General features: G+C 42.5%; 1 protein-coding gene across 1 annotated transcript in view; it reads right to left on the bottom strand.

Annotated features, from left to right (window-relative positions):
- Positions 1-17,213, bottom strand: part of bop1 (BOP1 ribosomal biogenesis factor) — a 273,049-nt gene that overhangs the window by 7,686 nt on the left and 248,150 nt on the right. Inside the window, exons 12-15 of the mRNA XM_069915117.1 lie at positions 11,705-11,885; positions 3,757-4,045; positions 2,870-2,954; positions 872-979 (exon numbers count right to left, since the gene is read on the bottom strand). Of these exons, the coding sequence (XP_069771218.1) occupies positions 872-979; positions 2,870-2,954; positions 3,757-4,045; positions 11,705-11,885 (663 nt within the window). The remainder of the gene's footprint in view (positions 1-871; positions 980-2,869; positions 2,955-3,756; positions 4,046-11,704; positions 11,886-17,213) is intronic.

A 17,213-nucleotide genomic window follows, 5' to 3' on the forward strand; every position in this document is an offset into this window, starting at 1 on the left:
TGTCTGCTGTAAATTTCCCATGCCATCCCACCTCTCTCCAGTCTGAGGGGCTCACTATTAGTCACCATTCCCACACAGACATTAGCCCCTGCCATCCTGTGACCTTTTACTAGGAACAAAACTTGAACTTGGCAGCCTTTCAAACAACATCCACTATTACCATTGAGCCAGAGTTACCTTTAAAACCCCAACTCATGGGCACTTGATCTAGAAGCAGAAGTAGGACAAATGGCCCATCAAATGTGGCTGGCTTTTGACACGAGTGGGATTATTGGCCCAGTCTCCACACCACCGTCGTTTACCCTGGCTACTAGGTCTAATCTCCGCTTCCCCCATTCTCCTGGCACCATTCACCTGTCTGAGGACAGGGGCGAGCGGTGACAAATTATCCGGTTTCAGTACCACCCCATCCCACCACTAGCTGCTGGTGACAAGAGTGTATCTCACTGCTGCCTCCTGTCTCATAGAGCATTACAGTATAGTAAACAGACTCTTCGGCCCTTCCAGTCTATGCTGATCTATTATTCTCCCACTGACCTGCACCCAGACCATATCCACCCACACCCTTCCCATCCATGTATCTGGCTAAATTTTTCTTAAATGTTAAAATTCAACCTGTTACCTGTCCTGTACCTTTCACGGGATTGCCTCTACACTTTATATTGTTCAGTTCTCAACCCCAACCCACCTGGACCAGGTTCTTCTAGGACATGGACTCGGGGCTCTTCCCTGTGTTTGACTGACACTTGACTGAAAGGCTGGGTGGGGGGAAGAGACCTTCAAGCAAACACGTGTGCACACGTACACAGACACGCATGCATGCACACACACACACACAGAAGGAAGAGAAGCACAAGGCTGAGACACAAACCTGTACACCATTCCATGGCAGACAATCACTGTTCCATCATCAGATGCGGAGGCAAACAGTGGATAATGTCTGTGGAACGCCACACCCCGCAGAGCTCTCTTGTGGTGCCTGTAAACAAGACAAAAATTAACTAAATCAAATGCAGGAATAGCGCCTGTCGAATCCGAGGGATGGGTGTGAAGCATCTTTACCCAACTGCTGAGATCACCCAAGGATTGATCTGCAAGATGCAAGTCACCAGCTCTCAGCAATAAGCTCTCATTTTAAACCTGATGAAATTCGCTGCTGGCACCACCATTATTGGCCGCACAGAGCTTCAAGAAGGCAGCCAACATCATAAAGGACTCCCACCACCATGGCCACAGCCTCTTCTCACGACCACCTTTGGGCTGAAGGTACAGAAGCCTGACGACCAGCACCTCTAGGTTCAAGAACAGCTACTTTCCTATCAGGGCTCTTGAATCTCTCCTTGTTACACTAAGAAGGGACTGTTCTGACACCACAAAGGGTGAGATACAAACCAGAGGACATGGGTTAAGGGTGAAAGGGGAAAAGTTCAGTAGGAATATTAGGGGGAACCTCTTCACACAGAGAGCGGTGGGGGTGTGGAACGAGCTATCAGTTGAGATGGTGAATGTGGGCTCATTTTTAACATTTAAGAAGAATTTGGACAGGTCCATGGATGGGAGGGGTATGGAGGGCTATGGACTGGGTGCAGGTCAGTGGGACGAGGCAGAAAAATGGTTTGAACACAAAAGTCTGCAGTCATTAAAACTCAGAAATGCTGGAGGAGCTCATACCTTGAAGAAGGGCTCAGGCCTGAAATATCAGTTATGTCACCTTTGAATGGATGCCGTGAGATCTGTTGAGCACTTCTGTGTTTTTATTGGAATGATAGTAGGGGCACAGACTAGAAGGGCCAAAAGGGCCTGTTTCTGTACCTTCGTGTTCTATGGCTCTAAGTGGTGTCACAGGTAGGCAGGGAGGTCAGAAACACTTTAGGCACATGGGACTCCTTCAGACCATTGAGTACAGACGTTGGGAGGTCACGCTGCAGTGGTGCGACACGTTGGTGAAGCCTCATTCAAAGTGTCGTGTTTTGGGCACCTTTTTGCGGGAAAGATGTCATCAAGCGGGAGAAGATTTACGTGGATGTTGCCAGGACTCGGAGGGGGGTCTGAGCTATGGGAGGAGGTTGAGCAGGTTGGGGCTGCTGGAAGAGGGCGCAGCATTTAATGAAAATTGGATAGGATGGGTTGAGTGGGAGGCAGGTGGGACAAGCTCTGGTCAGCGTGGACAAGTTAGGCCAAAGGGCCTGTTTTCAAGCTGTGTGACTCAGTTTGGCTGCAGCAAGAATTTTGGTGCCTATGAACATTGTAGCATGTATATGACAAACTTGTTATTTGCAAAATGACAGTATGCACTTCTGGAGTTCCAGAGGTGCGGACCAGAGAAGAGCAGGGAGTGGAGACACAGCACTGCTCTGCAGGGTCCTATTGCTGACAGCTCTGTACAAAGGAGCCGACAGTGTTTTTACTTAAAATCTTGTGCCCAAGATGGCAGCGCCTGTTCTCAGCAGCCACGAGGAGTTGCAGACGCAAGGGTGCAGTGGACCAGCGCAGGGCACCAGAAATGGAGAAAACATCCCCCGTTGAGAAGGAGAAGCAGAGACGAGCCTACAAGAAAGGTGACCATGGCAGCGGACCAGGGAGGGGCTCAGCGGCTGAAGGACCCACGCAGGCTGTGGGAGACTTGTGGTCGGGAGAAACGCACGGGCTGCTGGAGACGGAACCAGGTATCGGAACCAAGATTCGAGAGGGCGCTGACAGCAAGAAGGGGTCCCGAGGAGCCTCAGGCGCTGAAGGCTTCCTGATCGTGTGGGTGGTTTGGATCTGGAGCTTTGGTTGCCGATGGATCGAACAGGGAGTCTGTGGGGCCACAGGAGCGCTGGAGGCGAATCCATGGACACTGTCTCTGAAGGGACTCTCTTTTACTGACCTGAGCACTTTGTAAGGCTTGGTGGAGAGATCCAAGTCAAACCAGGCCAAACGACTGTCATAACTTCCACAGATCACGTTATCACCTGTGAACATTCAACACCAGCAGTTAACCCTCAGCACACAGGCTGGGAAAGCTCACAACTCACTTGGGGAAGCCCAGCAGCCAGAGGTAAAGAGGTTCTGTCCAGCCGAGGCCACGAAGGATTTTAATTAAACTTTAAATTATATTTAAATATACAGCACGGTAACAGGCCCTTCCAGATCACAAGCCCATGCCGCCTAAATACACCCAATTAACCTTTACCCCCGGGACGTTTTGGAGGGTGGGAGGAAACCTGAGCCCCAGAGGAAACCCATGCAGACACATGGAGAATGTACAAACTCTTCACAGACAGCTGGAGGAAAGCCAAATCAGACAGCCATTCGGGCTCTCGGGATGATCCTACTATTCAGAGTTGTACAGGGCCCTGTGGTCCACCACATCCTTTCTGCCCATCTATCCTGCTGCCATTTGCCGGCTTTTTGGGTCCACGTCCTCCCATCTGTTCAACTGCCTGTCCGAATGTCTCTCATTGTAGCAATTGCATCTGATTCCACCACCTCCTCACCCCACTCATTTCCAGGTACCACCCAATCCCCTTTAAAACTCCTTCCCTTCATCTTTTAGCCTTTGATACCGTGCTCTCCGCTGGGCTCTGCTCCCGGCGCTCCTCTGCTTTCTAACAAAGGTGTGCTGACAAAGGACCGTTGCTGGACACGGGCAATGGCAGCACCAAAGCCGTGCCACGGTGGGGATTCCAGTTGGATCTATGGGGGGGGCTGCCAGTTTCTCTGGGGGTGCAGGTCAGGGGCACGAGGAACAGTGGCCGCTGCCATCGCACTTACCCCCAGGGTGTATGGCCATGCTCGACACCCACTTGCAGCTGGCCATCAGTTTCTTGGTGAGCTCCTGCTTGAGGAGGTTGTAGACCCGGACGTATCTCTGCGTGGCCACAAAGAAGAAGGGCCTGATGGGGTGGAAGCGGACACACTGCACCATGCCTTTGTTCCGGCGGAAGGGGTTCTGACTCCGACGTTTACTCAGCTGGTGGATGAGGACCTGTGCATTGCCGTTCTCTGGAATAACCGAGGCAAAATAATCGCCCTTGCCATGCCAGGTCACCTGCTTCACCAGCTGGTGAGAGAGAATCAGAATTTATTGACTTGAACATGTCACAAAATTCATTGTTTTGTGATAGCGTCACAGAGCAAACATTCATATAAACCACCTTACAACAATAAATAAAAATAATGCATGAAAAGTCAAAGTGAAGCTGTGGGAAGTGGGGTGAGGAAGAAGCATCTTCTGAACATTCACAAGGACAGCTTTTTCCTGTTGGTAGCAGAGTGAAGAGGGCATAGTCTTGGATGGTGTGGGGGGGTCCTTGAGGATAGAGGCTGCTTTCCTGAGACACCTCTTGTAGATGTCCTCGATGGATTGAAGTCTGGTGCCCGTGATGTCGCAGGCTGAGTTAACACCCCTCTGGAGTTTTTTCTTGTCCTGAGTGTTGGCACCTCCATCCCAGACAGTGATCCACCCAGCCAGAATGCTCTCCATGGGATACCTGTAGAAATTTGCAAGGGTCTTTGGTGATGTACTGAATCTTCTCAAACACCTCACAAAGTATAACTGCCAGCGAGTCTTCGTGATTGCATCGACGTGGAGGCTTCAGGACAGATCCTCAGAGATGATGACACCCAGGAATTTTAAGTTCTTGACCTTCTCCACCATGGTGTCCTTTTTTTGGGGAATATTTTATTATTTGAAATATTGAACCATGACACATATAATCAAAAAGTAGATAATACATATAATCAAGAAAAAAAATGGTGTATATCATACTACCCCACCCCCCCCCCCTCCATATAATAGCCCTCCTTCCACCCTATCCCCCTATAACCAACCCTAACCTTTATGAGGACTGGATTGTGTTCCCCTGAAGTCCACATTCATCTCCTTGGTTTTGCTAATATTTGAGTGGAAGGTTTTTGGTGTTACACCACTCAACGAGTTGATTGTAACACGACTGATTGCACCCAGAGACTTGTGAGGAGTAAAAAGACGCTTTGAATAGCATGGCAGTTGAAAACAGAACAAGTATCTAGGACAATAAATGCTATTAGACATCAATCGAAAATTACTTATAAACCTCAGGAAATCAATGATGAATTCCTGAGGTTCTACGAAAAGTTGTGCACATCTGAAGTGGGACAGGATGAGGTGGCTATTGATGACTTTTTAGCTGGCTAAAATTTGCCTACTTTAAATGATGGGGATATTAAAGACGAAGATGCTAGTTTTACTGTTAGTGAGTTAACGGAGGCACTTCGAGATATGTCACGTGATAAATCCTCTGGTGATGATGGTTTTACTTCTGCATTTTATCAGGAATTTCAGGATCTTTTAATTCCTTTGCTGATGGATGTTTTGGGTCTCTACCAGGACTCATTCTCTAAACCAGTTATTACAGTGATTCCTAACAAGGATAGAGATCCTTTAAATGTGGGATCATAGAGACCTATTTCTTTGTTCAATGTAACCATATAACCGTTTACAGCATGGAAACAGGCCATTTGGCCCTTCGAGTCCGCACCGGTTCACTTGCCCCCTTACCCTTAACTCATGCCCTCTTGTTCCAACCTCCCCTGCCCTCAGGGGAAAGAGTCTGTTTGTGTCTAGTCTATCTATTCCTTTCATAATTTTAAATACCTCTATCAAGACCCTCTCAGCCGTCTACGTTCCAATGTATAAAGTCCCAGCCTGCTTAATCTCTCCCTGTAATCCAGATGCTGTAAGACAGGCAACATCCTTGTAAACCTTCTCTGCACCCTCTCCACCTTATCTATATCCTTTCTATAATTTGGAGACCAGAACTGAGCCCAGTACTCCAAACCTGGCCTCACCAATCCCTAAACAGCTGCAGCATCACCTCCCAGCTCCTATACTCTACACTATGATTTATGAAGGCCAGCATACCATATGCCTTCTTAACCACCCTGTCTACATGGGAATCCACCTTCAATGAACTCTCTACCATAACCCCCAGGTCGCTCTGCTCCTCTTCATGCCTCAATGCCCTCCCCTTAACTGCATATGTCCTATTTCTGGTTATATTTACTGAAATGCAACACCTCACACTTGTCTACATTGAATTCCATCTGCCATCTTTCAGCCCACTCTTCCAAACAAACCAAATCCTTCTGTAATCCAAGAAAACTTTCCTCACTATCTACCACTCCCCCTATTTTCGTATCGTCTGCATATTTGCTTACCCAGTTAACCACACCCTCCTCTAAATCATTAATATAAATGATAAACAACAAGGAACCCAGCACCGATCCCTGAGAGACCCCGCTTGTCAGGCTTCCAACCTGACAGACAGTTGTCCACCATGACTCTCTGCTGTCTATCTCCCAGCCATCTCTGAACCCATGTCACAATCTCTCTACTAATCCCTAGTGACTGAACCTTCCTTATTAACCTTCCATGTGGAATCTTATCAAAAGCCTTACTATAAGATGGTGGTCAAGGTCTTGGCCAATAAATTAGCAAAATATTTACCTGATATAATCCACATGGACCAGGCAGGCTTTATCAAGAACCGTTATTCAGCAGATAATATAGTAAAATTGATTTCTTTAATTAATACTTCACGGCAGCAACTCGACCTACCGATGGTAATTTCTTTGGATGCTGGAAAGGCTTTTGATAGAGTTGAGTGGGGTTTTCTGTTTAAAATTTTGGAAACATTTAAATTTGGACCTCTTTTTATTGGTTGGGTTAAGGCTTTGTATAAAAATCCAACAGCGAGAGTAGTGACAAATGGACAGATATCTTCACCTTTTACATTAACTAGATCAGCTAGACAGGGATGTCCTTTGTCATCAGCCTTGTTTGCGTTGGTTATTGAACCTTTGGCTCAGATGATTAGGCAAGATAATACGATAACAGGGATTAAAGTGAATTCTAATGAGTATAAAATAAATTTATTTGCAGATGATGTGTTGATATATTTAACTCATCCTTTATGATCTTTGGTGAATTCACATGAACGTTTGCAACAGTATGGAGCGTTATCTGGTTTATAAGGTGAACTGGGAGAAGAGTGAAATTATGCCATTCACAGAGATGGATTATTTGTTATGTATTGTGAAGTTTAGATGGTCTGACTATATTAAATATTTGGATATCATTATTGATAATAATTATGATCTATTTGCGTTGAATTATTTACCATTATTGGCTAAAATTAAAAATGATTTAAATAGATGGAAAGATCTACTCATAACGTTAATAGGAAGGGTCAATTGTATAATGATGAATGTTTTTCCTCGAATTCAGTATTGATTTGTTCCAATCTCTTCCATGCAAGGTACCTTACAAGTTTTTTTAAAGATATTAATTCTTTGATAAGAAAGTTTTTGTGGAAAGATAAAATGGTGAGAGTTTCATTACAAAAATTAACATGGAAATAAACATTGGGTGGTTTACAATGACCTAATTTTCAATATTATTATGATTGGCTCAATTAAAATTTATAAATAGGACGTTTAAAGTGGATACTCCTTTGATTTGGGCAACGATTGAATTAGATCAGACTAGTGAAAAGAGGATGGATCAATTTATTTATTGATGGAATTCTCAGTTATTACGTAGTTATAATCTACCGGTGTTGAAGCATTTGCTTGCGTTATGGATGATTAAAAATGAACAGCTTGGGGCGGAAGGAAGAATTTTAGCTAAGATGCCTTTATTTCAAAATAAACTTTTACCATTTACAGTTAATAATCAATTATTGAGATTATGGGAACAAAAAGGTGTGAAATTAGTAGAAGATTGTTATGAAGCAGGACATTTTATTTCCTTTCAACCATTGAGAGAGAAGTATAATGTACCTTCGTGTACCTTTTTTACTTATGACCAAGTTAAAGATTTATTGTTAGAAAATTTTGGATGTACATTGTGTCTTCCGAGAAAATCTAAATTTGAGATTTTAATTTCTGATGGAACTAAGAAGGGTTTTATATCAAATATGTATAATTTATTGCAGGCTAAATCATTTAAGCCAGATGTAGATAAAACAAGAATGAAATGGGAGAGAGATCTGGGGATAGATATCCCCCTGGAAGATTGGATGTCAATATGTGAAAGCACTCTGACCAAGATTGTGAATGTGCGATATAGAGGAGTTCATTATAATTTTATTCATCAATTATACTTAACTCCTGAGATTTTAAAGAAATTTAAATATATCACTTCAGATTTGTGTTTTAGATGTCGTAAGGAAGTAGGAACCTTCTTACATTTGGTTTGGTTATGTGAGACAGTTAAACCTTTTTGGACTAAAATTAAAGAAAATTTGGAAGTTATGTTTAAATTTAAAATTAATTTAGACCCTAAAACATTTTTATTGGGTGATATGAAATTGTTGTGTTTCAAATTGAAATTAGATAAATTTCAGATTCCTTTTTTGAGGTTGGCTTTAGCAGTAGCTAGGAAACGTTTAGCAGTTACTTGGAAGAATGATACTCAGTTGAATTCAACGATGGCATACGGAGATGAGGTCATGTATCCCTTTAGAGAAGATGACGTATAATTTGCAAAGTAATTATTTTTTCTTTGTGAAAGTCTGGAGTCCGTATATGGATTGGATGCGTACCAATTCTTGAAATATTTTCCCACGTATGGGTGGTGTGGTCCCCAACCATGACACATTTAAATGTATTATTTTAACTATTCTCCTCCATTTCTCTCTTTTTTCTTCTTTTTGGGGTAGATTAGTAGGGGGGTGATGGGGTGGAATGGGGGCGAGGGGGTATTATGGGATAAAATTGTATTTTGCATGTATTATCTATTATTGATTTTTAATTAAAAAATTGTAATATGACTGATTGCGCCCACTGACTTGTGAGGAGATCGAACATGCTTTTAATAGCTTACAATCAATGGCAGTTAGACACAATAGTCCCCAGGTGAATCTGAGGTAAGGCGGGAAAACTAGGGTTTATATCGGGGTAGGGGAGGGAGGATCCAGCCATCTGAACAATACAGACAGTGAATTCCATTTCACTGCACTGATCTATTCCCCTCCTGTCCACTTCCTCATTGTCATTTGCCATTTCTGCTGTCAATCATGGAGTCATCGGCAAATTTGTTAGCAAGCATTGGAATTGTGCCTGTCCACACAGACATGGGATTATAGCGAGTAGAGCAGTGGGCTAAGCACGCATCCTTGGGGTACACCTGGGTTGATAATCAGTGAGGAGGAGACGGTGTTTCCAATTCATAGTGATTTTGACTTTCGATGAAGAAGTCAAAAATCCAGTTGCGTTGGGGGTGGGTGCACAGTGAGAGTCAGTCTGGGAGTAGTCTACTGCTAAGGCTCAGATTTCCCTAAGGAAGTTGAGGAGGGCAAGGCTTCTGGCACCTATCTGACAACATTCCACAGGAGCACAATCGTGAGTATCCTGTCTGACTGCATCATTGTGTGGGACATAATGTTCTGGACTATTACATGACAAAAAAGGAATCTTGAATCAACAGGCCTTCTTGAACTACTGAACTACTGAACAGTTTTGGTCTCCTTTAGAGCCATAGAACATTACCAGCACAAAAACCGTCCTTTGGCTCTTCTAGTAACATAACATAACATAACAATTACAGCACGGAAACAGGCCATTAGGCCCTTCTAGTCCGCACCGAACCAAACACCCCTCTCTAGACCCACCTCCCTGCACAATGCCCATAACCCTCCATCTTCTTCTCATCCATAGACCTGTCCAACCTTTTCTTAAATAATACAATTGACTCCGCCGCCACTATTTCTCCCGGAAGCTCATTCCACATGGCTACCACTCTCTGAGTAAAGAAGTTCCCCCTCATGTTACCTCTAAACCTCTGCCCCTTAATTCTTAACTCATGTCCCCTTGTTTTAATCTTTCCTCCTCTTAACGGAAATAGTCTATCCACATCCACTCTGTCTATCCCTTTCATAATCTTAAATACCTCTATCAAAACCCCTCTCAACCTTCTACGCTCCAAAGAATAAAGACCTAATCTGTCCAATCTCTCCCTATACTCTAGATGCTTAAACCCAGGTAACATTCTGGTAAACCTTCTCTGCACTCTCTCCACTCTGTTTATATCCTTCCTATAATTAGGCGACCAGAACTGCACACAGAACTCCAAATGAGGCTGCACCAACGTCTTATACAATCTCAACATCACCTCCCAACTCCTATATTCCATGCAATGATTGATAAAGGCCAGCATACTAAAAGCCTTCTTCTGTGTGCAGAAGCTTTTTTTTTGTCTAGTCCCACCGACCTGCCCTCTGTCCATAGCCCTCCATCCCTCTCCCATTCATGTTCCTGTCCAAATCCTTCATAAATATTAAAATTGAGCCTGCATTCACCATTTCGGTTGGCAGCTCATCCCACACTCCCAACATTCTCCACACCCCTCAATTTCCCCTAAACATTTCCCCTTTCACCCTTAACCCATTTTCTCTGGTTTGTATCTCACCCACCCTCAGTGGAAAAAGCCGACCTACATTTACTCTGTCTGTCCCCCCTCGTAATTTTAAATACCTCTATCAAATCTCCCCTCATTCTTCTACGTTCCAGGGAATAAAGTCCTAACCTGTTTAACCTTTCCCTGTAACTCAGATCCTGAAGTCCAGGTAACATCCTAGTAAATCTTCTCTGCCCTCTTTCTATCTTATTGATATCTTTTCTGTAGTTCGGTGACCAAATCTGCACGCAATCCTCCAAATTTGGCCTCACCAATGTCTTGTACAACTTGACCATAACAACCCAACTCCTGTACTCAACACTTTGATTTATGAAGGCCAATGTGCCAAAAGCTCTCTTTACAACCCTGTCCACCTGTGACTCCACCTTCAGGGAATTATCTCTGTATTCCCAGATCCCCCTGTTCTACCCCACTCCTCAGTGCCCGACCATTCACCGTGTACGTCTTTTCTTGGTTTGTCCTTCCAAAATGCAACACCTCACACTTGTCTGAATTAAATTCCATCGGCCATTTTCCAGCCCATGTTTCCAGCTGGTCCAGATCCCTCTGCAAGCTTTGAAAACCTCCCCCACTGTCCACAACATATCCAATCTTAATGTCATCTGCAAACTTGCTGATCCAATTGACCACGTTATCATCCAGATCATTGATATAGACGACAAACAATAGTCCCAGCATCATTAGACAGACATACAGCACGATAACAGGCCCTCTTGGCCCATGAGCCCAAGGTGCCAAATTACACCCAATTCACTTACAACCCTGGTACTTTTCAAATGGTGGGAGGAAACCAAAGCTCCTGGGGAGAACATACAAACGCCTTACAGACAGCGCAGGATTTAAACCCCAGTCCTGATCGCTGGCGCTGTAACAGCATTGCGCTAATTGCTACGCCAACCAAGCCACCCTTTACTTTTAAGATAGATGAGGCCTACTCATCTTTAAATTGCTTCTCCCAGAGGGTAGGGAATCGTGGAATTCTCTGCCCAAGGAAGGACCAAAGGCTGCCTCATTGAACACACGTAAGACATGGGTAGATTTTTGCACATTTGGGGAATTAGAGGTTGTGGGGAACGGGCAGGTAAGTTGAGCTGAGTCCACGGAGAGATCAGCTGCAATCTCATTGAATGGCGGAGTAGACTTGACAGGCTGGATGGCCTAATCCTGGTTCTTCTGTTCAGAAGATGGGGAAGGAGACCGGGGTCACGCTGGGAAGAGGTGGAAACGGGACGAGAGCGAAAGGTGAGTTTAGTGGAAGACCTTGTTGTGCTTGATGATGAGACGGAATCCGGTGTCAAATGCCTCTCCCTCAGCAGCCGTCCATTCCACGGTTTGGGGAGCTCCCTCCTCTGGCTTCTCAAATGACGCTATCAGCTGGTCTGTGGCGTTGTACAGCAACTTGTCACCGAGACAGGGATTGACAATGACAATGGACTGCTCCCTGCAAAGCAAACACCAAACAACACTCAGACCCTCCATCCAGACCCAGTGGGACTACTTCCCCAGCTTCGTGACGCACAGCTCTGCCCCGCCAACATGTGGGGACGAGTGCAATGCATCAACGTGCTGGAGAAGCGCAGCATCCAGTAACTAATGTTTCAATTCTACCTCCGATATCTTCAGTCCTGCAGCAGAGGATTCTGTCCCTTCTGCCTGCCCCTCAACACTATCTCAGAGGACCTTTCCTGGGCCCAACATACTAATGTCATTGTGAAGAAAGCACGTCAGCTCCTCTCCTTCCTCAGGAGGTAGCGGAGGTTCGGTATGACATTGGAAACCCTGGCAAACTTCTGCAGATGTGAAGGGCAAAGTCTGCATCATGGGGGTTCACCAATACCTCTGAGCAGAAAGCCCTGCCAAAGGTGGCAGACACAGCCCAATACATCACAGGCAAAGCTCACCCAACCATAGACAACATCTACATGTGATGTCATGCAATAAATCTAAATGTTGAACTTTTTTTTATTTTTTTTATTTTTCACACCATAAATCACATTAGCCATGATACACACTTTTTCCTTTTCACACATATACAGTGACATTTTCTCCCCCCCCCCCCCCCCTCCTCCCAACCCACCCCCCCCCACCCCCCCCTCCCATCCATTTAAGGTATACAATCTAGGATACATTAAACCAGTCAGACAATGTTGTCACTCAACAAAAAAAAACACCAGAAATTCTACTGAGTCCATTCTTTTCTTTCCTTCTCCTTCCATCAACTTAGGTAATGATTGTCCCCGGTAGGTTTTCGCTATTGTATTTAATGTAAGGCTCCCATATTTGTTCAAATATTTCAATATTATTTCTTAAACTATATGTTATTTTTTCTAATGGAATACATTTATTCATTTCTATATACCATTGTTGTATTTTCAAATTATCTTCCAATTTCCAGGTTGACATAATACATTTTTTTGCTACTGCTAGAGCTATCTTAACAAATCTTTTTTGTGCATCCTCCAAATCAATTCCAAATTCTTTGTTTTTTATGTTACTTAGGAGAAAGATCTCTGGATTCTTTGGTATATTGTTTTCTGTTATTTTATTTAATATCTGGTTGAGATCTTCCCAAAATTTTTCTACTTTCTCACATGTCCAGATTGCATGAATTGTTGTTCCCATTTATTTAACTTTTGCGGTGTAATGTATAGCCTGTGTATCCAGTTATATTGTATCATACGTAACCTCGTATTTATTGTATTTCTCATCGTTCCAGAACATAATTTCTCCCATGTTTCCTTTTTTATCTTTATATTTAAATCTTGTTCCCATTTTTGCTTAGTTTTACCATTTGTTTCCTCATTCTCCTTTTCTTGCAGTTTAATATACATATTTGTTATAAATCTTTTGATTATCATTGTATCTGTAATCACATATTCAAGGTTACTTGCCTCTGGCAAACTCAAACTGCTTCCTAATTTATCCTTCAAGTAGGATCTCAATTGGTAATATGCCAGCGCTGTATCTCCAGTTATATTGTACTTATCTTTCATTTGTTCAAAGGATAAGAATCTATTTCCTGAAAAACAATTTTCTATTCTTTTAATCCCTTTTTTTTCCCATTCTCTAAAGGAAAGGTTATCTATTGTAAAAGAGAGTAACTTGTTTTGCGTCAATATTAGTTTTGGTAATTGAACTGAAAGACCCCAACAATGAAGACGCTGTTTATATCCGGTACCGCACGGATGGCAGTCTCTTCAATCTGAGGCGCCTGCAAGCTCACACCAAGACACAAGAGAAACTTGTGCGTGAACTACTCTTTGCAGACGATGCCGCTTTAGTTGCCCATTCAGAGCCAGCTCTTCAGCGCTTGACGTCCTGCTTTGCGGAAACTGCCAAAATGTTTGGCCTGGAAGGCAGCCTGAAGAAAACTGAGGTCCTCCATCAGCCAGCTCCCCACCATGATTACCAGCCCCCCCACATCTCCATCGGGCACACAAAACTCAAAACGGTCAACCAGTTTACCTATCTCGGCTGCACCGTTTCATCAGATGCAAGGATCGACAATGAGATAGACAACAGACTCGCCAAGGCAAATAGCGCCTTTGGAAGACTACACAAAAGAGTCTGGAAAAACAACCAACTGAAAAACCTCACAAAGATAAGCGTATACAGAGCCGTTGTCATACCCACACTCCTGTTCGGCTCCGAATCATGGGTCCTCTACCGGCACCACCTACGGCTCCTAGAACGCTTCCACCAGCGTTGTCTCCGCTCCATCCTCAACATCCATTGGAGCGCTTACATCCCTAACGTCGAAGTACTCGAGATGGCAGAGGTCGACAGCATCGAGTCCACGCTGCTGAAGATCCAGCTGCGCTGGATGGGTCACGTCTCCAGAATGGAGGACCATCGCCTTCCCAAGATTGTGTTATATGGCGAGCTCTCCACTGGCCACCGTGACAGAGGTGCACCAAAGAAAAGGTACAAGGACTGCCTAAAGAAATCTCTTGGTGCCTGCCACATTGACCACCGCCAGTGGGCTGATATCGCCTCAAACCGTGCATCTTGGCGCCTCACAGTTTGGCGGGCAGCAACCTCCTTTGAAGAAGACCGCAGAGCCTACCTCACTGACAAAAGGCAAAGGAGGAAAAACCCAACACCCAACCCCAACCCACCAATTTTCCCCTGCAACCGCTGCAATCGTGTCTGCCTGTCCCGCATCGGACTTGTCAGCCACAAACGACCCTGCAGCTGACGTGGACTTTTTACCCCCTCCATAAATCTTCGTCCGCGAAGCCAAGCCAAAGAAGAATTGATAATTTGTTTTATTTCTTTCTACATGAATCTTCTTCCAAATATTGAGATGATGTAATACTGGAGAACTTCTATGTTGTACCAATTTTTCATCCCATTTATATAATATGTGTTCAGGTATCTTTTCCCCTATTTTATCTAATTCTAATGTCGTCCAGTCTGGTTTTCCCCTTGTTTGATAAAAATCTGATAGGTATCTTAATTGTGCGGCTCTATAATAATTTTTAAAGTTTGGCAGTTGTAAGCCTCCTTGTTTATACCATTCTGTTAATTTATCTAGTGCTATCCTCGTTTTCCCCCCTCTCCATAAAAATTTCCTTATTATTTTCTTTAACTCCTTGAAGAATTTTTCTGTCAGTTGTATTGGCAATGCCTGAAATAAATATAATATCCTTGGAAAAATGTTCATTTTAATACAGTTTATCCTTCCTATTAGTGTTAGTGGTAAATCTTTCCAATGCTCTAAATCGTCCTGTAATTTTTTCATTAGTGGATAATAATTGAGTTTATATAGTTGGACGAGATTTTTGTTTATTTGTACACCTAGGTATCTTATTGCCTGCATTTGCCATCTAAATGGAGATTCCTTCTTAAATTTTGAGAAGTCCGCATTATTCATAGGCATTGCTTCACTTTTATTTACGTTTATCTTGTAACCCGACACTTCTCCATATTCCTTCAATTTCTTATATAATTCTTTTATTGATAGTTCTGGTTCTGTTAAGTACACTATAACATCATCCGCAAATAGACTGATTTTATATTCCTTGTCTTTTATTTTTATTCCTTTTATATTATTATCTATTCTTATCAATTCTGCTAGTGGTTCTATAGCTAACGCAAACAATAAAGGTGATAGTGGGCATCCCTGCCGCGTTGACCTGCTTAAGTTAAATTGCTTTGATACATGTCCATTTATTGTCACTTTCGCTAACGGTCCCTTATATAATGCTTTAATCCAGTTAATATACTTCTCCGGTAAACTGAATTTTTGCAATACTTTGAACAAATAATTCCATTCTACTCTGTCACAGGCCTTCTCTGCGTCTAAAGCAACTGCTACTGTAGGTGCTTTATTTCCTTCTACTGCATGAATTAAGTTAATAAATTTACAAATATTGTCTGTTGTGCGTCTTTTTTTGATAAATCCAGTTTGGTCTAAATTTACCATTTTCGGTACATGCTCTGCTAATCTGTTTGCTAATAGTTTAGCTATTATCTTATAATCTGTGTTTAGTAAAGATATTGGTCTATATGACGCTGGTAAGAGTGGATCTTTCCATTGCTTTAGTATTACTGTAATTATTGCTGTTTTACATGAATCTGGTAAGCTTTGTGTTTCATCAATCTGGTTAATTATTAATAAGTCTTTAAATGTTTTGTAGAATTCTATTGGAAATCCGTCCTCTCCTGGTGTCTTATTATTTGGTAATTTTTTTATTATCTCTTGTATTTCTACTATTCTAAATGGTTCTGTTAATTTATTTTGTTCCTCTATTTGTAGTTTTGGTAGTTCAATTTTAGTCAGAAATTCATCTACTTTCCCTTCTTTCCCTTCGTTTTCAGTTTGGTATAATTGTTCATAGAATTCTCTAAAGTTTTCCTTGATCTCCTTTGGATTATATGTGATTTGTTTGTCTTTTTTCCTTGATGCCAAAACCATTTTCTTAGCTTGCTCTGTCTTAAGCTGCCATGCTAGGATTTTGTGCGTTTTTTCACTTAGTTCATAATATTTCTGTTTTGTCTTCATTATATTCTTCTCCACCTTATATGTTTGTAGTGTTTCATATTTTATTTTTTTATCCGCCAATTCTCTTCTTTTAGTTGTATCTTCCTTCATTGCTAATTCTTTTTCTATATTTACTATTTCCCTTTCCAACTGCTCTATTTCCTGATTATAGTCCTTCTTCATCTTGGTTACATAACTTATTATTTGCCCTCTGATGAACGCTTTCATTGCGTCCCATAGTATAAACTTATCTTCCACTGATTCCGTATTTATTTCAAAATACATTTTTATTTGTTTTTCAATAAATTCTCTAAAATCCTGCCTTTTAAGTAACATGGGGTTTAATCTCCATCTATACATTCTTGGAGGGATGTCCTCTAGCTTTACTGTCAATATTAAGGGTGAATGGTCCGACAATATTCTAGCTTTATATTCTGTTTTTCTTACTCTATCTTGCATACTAGCTGATAACAAAAATAGGTCTATTCTTGAGTATGTTTTATGTCTAGCCGAGTAATATGAATATTCCTTTTCTTATGGGTGTTGTTTCCTCCATATATCCAAAAGTTGCATTTCTTCCATTGATTTAATTATAAATTTGGTTACTTTGTTCTTTCTGTTAATTTTTTTCCCAGTTTTATCCATATTTGAATCCAAATTCAGGTTGAAATCCCCTCCTATTAATATGTTCCCTTGTGTATTTGCTACCTTCAAAAAGATATCTTGCATAAACTTTTGATCTTCTTCCTTAGGTGAATATACATTGAGTAGATTCCAAAACTC

Source organism: Narcine bancroftii, chromosome 1 (assembly GCF_036971445.1).
Source record: "Narcine bancroftii isolate sNarBan1 chromosome 1, sNarBan1.hap1, whole genome shotgun sequence".
NCBI classification, from domain to species: Eukaryota; Metazoa; Chordata; class Chondrichthyes; order Torpediniformes; family Narcinidae; genus Narcine; species Narcine bancroftii.